The sequence below is a fragment of the Poecilia latipinna genome, unplaced genomic scaffold (genome assembly GCF_001443285.1).
Source record: "Poecilia latipinna isolate Pla-1442-1.1 unplaced genomic scaffold, P_latipinna-1.0 Scaffold3611, whole genome shotgun sequence".
Taxonomy (NCBI): Eukaryota; Metazoa; Chordata; class Actinopteri; order Cyprinodontiformes; family Poeciliidae; genus Poecilia; species Poecilia latipinna.
Window position 1 is genome coordinate 15517 of NW_015116227.1, and position 7830 is coordinate 23346.

The following is a 7830-nucleotide window of genomic DNA, read 5'->3' on the forward strand; positions in this document are numbered from 1 at the left end:
ACATCAGGACAGGTGGATCAGGGTTGCAGTAAAATTGCCAACCTTTTTACCACCGGTCCATGGTGGTAAAAAGGTTGGGGACTACTGACCTACACAACAATATCAGCCAGACAATTGGATCCTTTCGCCCATTAGTAAAATCAAAGGTAAAAAATCTAAGTGTCACATTTGATTCATTATTAGGCTTCGACTCACACATTAAGGCTGTTTGCCATTCTTGTTTCTTTCACTTAAGAAACATTTCTAAAATCAACCTAGAGAATATCATTCATGCTTTTGTATCATCTCGTCTAGACTACTGTAATGCCCTTTTTACCTGCCTGGATAAAGCCTCAATTTCACTTTTGTAATCTATACAGAACACAGCAGCCAGACTTCTCACCAAATCCAGTAAATCATGTCATATCTTTCCTGTTCTATATTCATTACTTTGCTCCCTATCATGATGGGTTCTGTTGACATTAGCCTTCATCCCTGCCACCTGGGCTTAATTAACGCAGCTGTTTTGTTTTCCTGATTGTGTTTTTCCCCAGTATATTTAAGTTTACCTGTGTCCCTAGACATTGTGGGATCCTCTGCGTTGCTCACTGCGTTCTCAGTGTAGTTTATGATCTGTAATCTAGAAAGGTACCAGTGTAGAAAAATAAAGCTTCTAAATTCTGCTGAACTGAGCTTGGCTGGACTTACCTCATTCACATGATGACCAGATCTGACACTCCCAGTTGATTTTAGAATTCGTTTTAAAGTCCTTGTGTTGACATACAGAGCATTACATGGCCAGGCTCCTGATCATCTTTGTCAACTTTTAACTAAATATTCTGCTGTCCGTGGTCTTCGTTCTCAAAGTCTGAATCTTTTGGTTGTTCCATGAACAGTTAAAAACTAAAGGGGACCAGGCCTTTCAGTCGGTGGCTGTGGAACAGTTTGCCCTTGCAGGTCCGTTTTCCTGACTCTGTGGAGATTTTTAAAAAGCATCTAAAAACATTTTTATTTTTCCAGACTTTTATATCTTGATTTTGTTGTGTTTCTACCGGTGGTTTTGTGTTTTGTAGGGTTTTTAAGGTTGATTTTTATTGTACAGCATGTATGTCTGTGAAAAGAGCTTTATAAATAAACTTTACTTACTTGCTTTTCAAAAATGAAATAATAAAAATCAAAATTGAACGCTCGTTATCCATTTTTCCATTTTCATTTTGTGCTCTTAATAGGAAATCGGATAACGAGCTGAGCCGAGCCATTATCCAATTTCCAATTTTGGTTTAATAAACTAAAAACAAAAAAACTAGTCTATTTTTGTTTTTTTCATTTGAAATGAAAAAACTAAACAAAAACTAACTGCCTGAAAATACACAGACCCACATTCTACTTTAACAGTTGTTTTTTTTTTGTCTCATGTCAGCTTTGAGGTTGTTGGCTATGGCTGCATGACGTGTATTGGAAACAGTGGTCCACTCCCTGATTCAGTGGTGGAGGCCATAACTAAGGTATGTGTAACACTATTGCTCTACTTCAGGGGTGCCCAAACTTTTGAGAGCAAGATCTACTTTTTCTCTCACCAGCTGCCTGAGAGGCCATCTGCCTGCCTCATGACACAAAGACATAAAAATTGCAAATGAAACTCTATTGACTTATTTTATATGCGAATATACATCAGTTATAGCAGAAATAATAAAGCGACAGAAAACTTAATGCAGTTTCTTCCTCAGTGAGATTCTGACACTGGGAGCAGGTTACTGGTTTCTCAGTCAGAAGCTGGTTTCAAACCTGACACCAACAGGTGTCAGTCAGTCAGTCATGGTAGATCTGAAATTTGGTTTGATGACTGAAATATGAGAAACTACAGACTGATAGGAGGAACCAAAGAGCCCAGTAAAGGTAAAGGCAAATCTTCTGAAGTCGGGATATAATTAATTTAATTTCACATAATTATTGCGGTAGAATTTGTTAAAACTTAATGAAATATATTTGTCCTATTTGATGTTTGTTGTGACATAGACTCACAAACAAAATATATAATTAGTCCAAGTTTGTCGTTTATTGAATGTTCAGAAACTACAGCAGGTGTGAAGAGCCACAGCAAAGGTAAACAAAGGTAAAACAACCCGAACAAACGATCAACTCAAAACCACTCCTACCTTTTTAGGTAGGAGTGGGACCTGTTGCCGTTGCACACATGGCAACGGGTGTGCTTGTTGTTTGAGCACACCTGTGCTCAAACAACAAGTTTGAGCACGGGTTCGAGCACACCTGTTGCCGTGGCAACCGCCCCCATTCAGTCCGAGCAGAGATTACTTTAAGAACACAACATTCAGTCCGTTACGATATCAGGTTTCTAGGCTTGATATTTATTTCTCGATTATTAATAAGCCTCTCATGAACACAGCGGTGGTTGAGCAGCTAATTTAAACTCCTGCTCTGCTCGTCAGTCGGTCTTTGAGTCGCCTTTTTTTTGTTGTTGTTAATGGAACCGAAACGCACTGAATTGCGCAACACCTTGTTGAAACAATAATTACTGAGATTATTAATTTTAACATATTTCGTTGATTTTTTTATAATTATTCTTTTTTAATGAAGCTACAAATGTTTAGGATCTTAGTGAATATTTTTGATAAGCCTGTCAGAAGAGGAAGTGCTGATTTCAGCGTCCTCGCAGCGTTCAGTTTGTCACCTGCCGAGATCGACTCAAAACCTGTCCGCGATCGATCGTGATCAACATATTGGACACCCCTGCTCTACTTAGACTTCTTGGATGGGATATAGATCTTGTAAAATGTATGCTCCTGGACGACATCAATGCCCATGTGGGAGCTGATGCCGTTTCTCCTGTGTGACAATATTCTTTATTTTGCTGAAAGTAAAAGTACAGTTTCCACCATTGAAACAGTATTCCAGGACGTACAGCCTCCTCATCTGTACTTCCTAGAATGCTTGAAGTACAAACATCTATGATTGTAAATCTACATTTGTTTTGTTTACATTCAAGATGAGATGATTGTTTCTACACCATGACGCAAAGCGGTCCACCAACTCTACTCGGCCTCTTGTCATCTCATTGTCCATACACCTGACAACTGCAGAGTCATCTCAGGATTTCTCGAGATGGCAGAAGTCAGACTTGTGGTGGAAGTCTGAAGTGTACAGAGTGAGAAGGAATGGTCAGAAAACAGTCCCCTGTGGTGCTCCTGTGTTGCTGATCACCTGGTTAAACACACAGTCCTTCAGTTTCACAAACTGTGGTCTGTTTGTGAGATAGTCATAGATCCAAGTGATTGTTGAGGCCTTCATCTGTGTCTTCTGGAGTTTCTGAATGAGCTGATCAGACTGAATTGTGCTAAATGTTCTGGAGAAATCAAAGAACATGATCCTCACAGTACTGCCTGCTTTGTCCAGATGACAGTGGGTTTGTTGAAGCTGCTTCAACAAACAGCTTCTACATACTACAGGGCCACCTGTAGTATGTCAACTACAGGGGGCCCTGATATGTGTTTGTTAGCTTGTTTTGGTTGGTCTTTGATGAGTGATTGGTGACTTTTCTTTTGGTACCAGAACAAGGCAGTATGTCTTCTCTGGGGCTAGACTAAGCTTAAAATGTTGTTGCAGAGTCTCAAATAATTATTGCTCACCTCAAGTTCTATTTCGTATAGGCTTCGCCCTTTAAGGCTATCGTTAGTGGGTTTATCCCTCGAGCGCAGCGCAGCACTGAAAAAAGCTTAGTCCACGCCCACCTACTGGGTGGTCGTGGACTGAGAAGCATTGTAGAAGAAATGGCTGGGATTTGCCAAGAATACAACAAAGAACAGGCTGTAAAAGGACTTATTGATGGAACTGAAATGATGAGATCAGCTCTATGATGGTCATTTAAGTTTTCATGCGTAAAGAGAGGAGGATGGAGTTTGTGTATAAAGAAATAATTAGCAGCTGATTGAGTATTAAGTGCTTTATTTTTTTCTCTCTTTTTTTGCCACAGTTGGTTTTAGTGTAGAGGTTTGAAGTTGTCCTTACTGGATTTCTTTCTTAAATAATAATACTATTCACTCTCAATATGCAAAAAAAAAAATCATAATTAGTTATTAGGCTAACTGATGAATAAATAGTTTTGTGTAAAATACACAACACCCTTATGAACAGCTTTTTGTAGTAAAATCATAGAAAAAATATATCATAAGGAAATCGCCATGATGAGGTCTCTCTGTGTTTATTTGCATACAGTACAATTAGTTAGGATCCATGTGGTCACTTGGTCTGAATAACGCATTTCAGCAGAAGGCTTGAAATCCAATCACTAAATGCTGATGTTGATACAAGGGCTTCCTTTGTAATACCAGACTTTGTTACATTGCGTTTTTTGTTTACTGTAGTATTGGTGGGTTGCATACTTGTAACATTATAGTGGTGGATTAAATCGGTAAGCTCCCACTGAAGGCCCAGGTACTAAATGCACAGCTGCCACCAGTGTTTCCATGTGGACAATAAGTAAAATTGGTTAAAAACTTTACCATGTCAGAAAAAAATGTCCCTTGTGGATGGGCCCTGTCACAGCATTGAAATCATTTCTATCTGACTGACAGAGTGCATCCCAGTCTCCAGCCTAAAAAACTAAGCAGGGCTTTTTCAGCTTCCTCTGATTATCTTTTCATACTTCTTATTTTCATATGTTGGAAGTGTAGTAGACAGGTGATTGTAAATATTGCCTTAATACTTTGTGTCTGCAGCTTAGCAACAACTGAGCTTGTGACATCCCATGCAGTGTTGGCAACAGCAGATGGAGGGTTAAGATAACACGAGTAGCTAACCCTTGGAGGCTAATATGGATGAAAACTTATTGCTATCAGCTCAATTCATGCTGCAGAGTTGACACTTAACAGTAATATGTCCTGGTTTACACCATCTGTTATTCACAAGCACTGCTAATCCATCCCCTTTGCTTTTGTAGCTCTTCTTCAGATCTATATCTTCCATCACCTTTTATTAGATCTGATTTTTCTTTATTTTTCTTTATTTTCTTTGTAATGTGAGATCCAACACTTGTTTGTGTTTCAGGGGGATCTGGTTGCTGCAGGGGTCCTGTCTGGAAACAGAAACTTTGAAGGGCGAGTCCACCCCAACACCAGAGCCAACTATCTGGCTTCGCCACCACTTGTTATAGCTTATGCAATAGCTGGCACAGTGAGAATAGACTTTGAGAAGGAACCTATTGGTGAGTTATACTGCTACTTAGCAGCAAAACAAAATGTTAGGTAGGGTCTCCTTATTCTCTGGGTGTTTAGATCCGCATCAGGATAAAAGATCAGATCATCTGTAAAGATGTATCAGCTTCCAGTCTTATCCCTAGCTCATCACAGAGTAAAGTTTTATAATGAGACAACAACATACCTGCTTCTTTAAAATGGCTATAGTCTCTTGAAGAGTTTAGGTGACTTTGTCCAAAATGTAACTTTAAAGTTAACATTGGCATTATGGGATAGCCCTTCTATTTGACATTACCTAAAACAATGAACATAATGTTGCTGGTCTAAGGACCTATTGAAAATGCCTGAGCTAAAAGGTCAAATGGTTCAAAGCTGTGATGAAATGCACTTTAAGCCAGTGGAGATCTGGCTTCCTGTGAGTGAACTTTATACAAAGTACAGTGTGTACTTTGTACTTTAGCCAATATTTATCAGAGTTTGCGCTGATAAGCAGACCTGATGGCTTGCATGTGACTGCAGTGCCCATCCATTTCATCCTGGTCACATAATGACCACAATTATGAATGAATTTTATTGAACTTTTATGTGATAGACCAACATAAAGCTGTACATAATTGTAGCATACCCTCTGGCAAGTTCATTTTTATTCCTTTTTGATTTTATTGATATTCAATATTCTATTGATATTAATCAAATTGAAAACTATGGGTGTCGATTTTGTTAATTTTGGGAGATTGGCTGATACTTACATGAGAACCCAATCTTATCCACTGATATCATTTCCCTCCACAAAGATCTGAAAATCAGCCGCTGTCTTCTTCTGCTCTGCAGTGAGAGGACTGACTGACCTGCCCATCAGGGTTAGCAATAGTTGTCAGTTGTCATAGTAAGTCACTGTTGCAGACTTAACTTTTCAGACAAAACAATCAATATCGGCAGGTCAGGCTCTTTAAAGGTCGATGATTAGCCAGAAAACTGCAATTGGAGCTCCTGTATTGAAAACTTTTACTTTTCAATGCACTGGACCTGAATTACACTTTACTTTCACATTTAGTAAGGATCGTTGGATTTAAAAGATGAAGTTGCACAATTGGGAGTATCATGATGTAACAGAATTAACCTTTAAAAAGATAATCCCAAGTGTTACTTTGTGACTATTCCAAATGACTCATTAATGAGCTGGAATTTGAATGTCATAGTTTGTCCCAATATACCAAGAATAACCCAATATACAGCTCAACATTGCTGGGGGGTTTTCAGTTGACCTCAGAGATTTTTACCTTTATCATATAAATAGCTAAAACATCAAATTCAAATAATTCTCTAAATCTCATCCTTCATCTTCTCCAATGCAGCTGTTAACTCAGAAGGCAGACAAATCTTCCTCAGGGATATCTGGCCCACTCGAGATGAGATCCAGGCAGTGGAGAGAACATTTGTCATTCCATCAATGTTCAGAGAAGTCTATGACAAAATTGAGGTGCTATCAAATGACTTTCTAGTAAATATATGTAAAAAACAATCCAAACCTTTAGGGTCTGAAAGTATTTTTTTTTTATTGCAGAAAGTGAATGATCGTTGGAACTCTCTGGTGGCTCCTTCTGATAAGTTGTACACCTGGGATGATAAATCAACCTACATCAAGTCACCACCATTCTTTGATGGATTGGTAAGGAAGCTTAACTATGCACCTTCTCAAATATTAACACATAGAGTAAATTGCATAAGCCTTTTGGTGCAACCAAAGACATGGAAATAAACTGTCTCTCAGTGATATAGAGAACTCCGTAGTTCTCTCCTGTAGTGCCCCACTTTCATATTCTCTGACCCCATGTAAGATAAAAGTTTTGCCCAGAATTTATGGCGAGAACAGCCACTAAAACTTTATAACCAACAACAAAATTTAATTAAAATTTTAATTTGTATTGAATTGAAGCCACTGAATGTTTTTTTTTTTTTTTTTCTAGAAGTGGAACACATTTCCATTCTGTAAATGTGCAACTGTTACGTGACGTGCAAATGTGCCTAACAAAGAGTCAGATTCATAATGGCAAAAACTCACCTTTCACCATGAGAACCTGACACTCCTGACTTCACTGCTCTGCTGCTGTACAAAACCTCTTTGGGACTTATTGTGTAAAATTTACATTTTGCACATTTTTATATTTCCATTTGGGTTTCTACAGCTTCTAAAAGCAGCACAAATGCTAAAAACCACCCTGTCGGTCTTTAGCAATAAGTTAATAATTTTGGTGTCTGGAAATTAGCCATTTCAAAAACTTCCAGAAAATAACGTCACAAATCATCAGGCACTGCTGAGCTGACGCTGTTGGGTTCTGTAAACACAGGAAGGCTAACTTTATCTGAGTAGTGGTTTATCATATTGTGTTTGCCTGTTGTAATTTTAGATAATGTCACTGTTTGCTATAATTAAAAAAACAGTGAGAGGAGTTTGGATGATTTCCTACATGAAAAAAAGAAAGCAGTGCAAGAGAGCCAAACAGAACTTCCGAAGGACCTACATTTGTTCTCTCAACATTTCTCTCCAGAAGATTTTGAGTCATTTTTACGACAAAAACTGACCAAAGCTCTTATAGGTGACAGTTACCGTATTTTCCACACTATAAGGCGCACCGGATTA

The 7830-nt window shown here is 38.4% G+C and overlaps 1 protein-coding gene and 1 long non-coding RNA gene across 2 annotated transcripts in view; one reads left to right on the forward strand and one right to left on the reverse strand.

The window, feature by feature from the left end:
- The window catches only part of aco1 (aconitase 1, soluble), a 32181-nt gene that overhangs the window by 13556 nt on the left and 10795 nt on the right, over positions 1 to 7830 (forward strand). Inside the window, exons 10-13 of the mRNA XM_015024310.1 lie at positions 1400 to 1484; positions 5041 to 5197; positions 6545 to 6669; positions 6754 to 6858. Coding sequence (XP_014879796.1) covers positions 1400 to 1484; positions 5041 to 5197; positions 6545 to 6669; positions 6754 to 6858 — 472 coding nt within the window. The remainder of the gene's footprint in view (positions 1 to 1399; positions 1485 to 5040; positions 5198 to 6544; positions 6670 to 6753; positions 6859 to 7830) is intronic.
- The window catches only part of LOC106941334 (uncharacterized), a 6486-nt gene continuing 4821 nt past the window's right edge, over positions 6166 to 7830 (reverse strand). The window contains exon 3 of the long non-coding RNA XR_001423334.1: positions 6166 to 6176. This is a non-coding gene — a long non-coding RNA (uncharacterized LOC106941334). The remainder of the gene's footprint in view (positions 6177 to 7830) is intronic.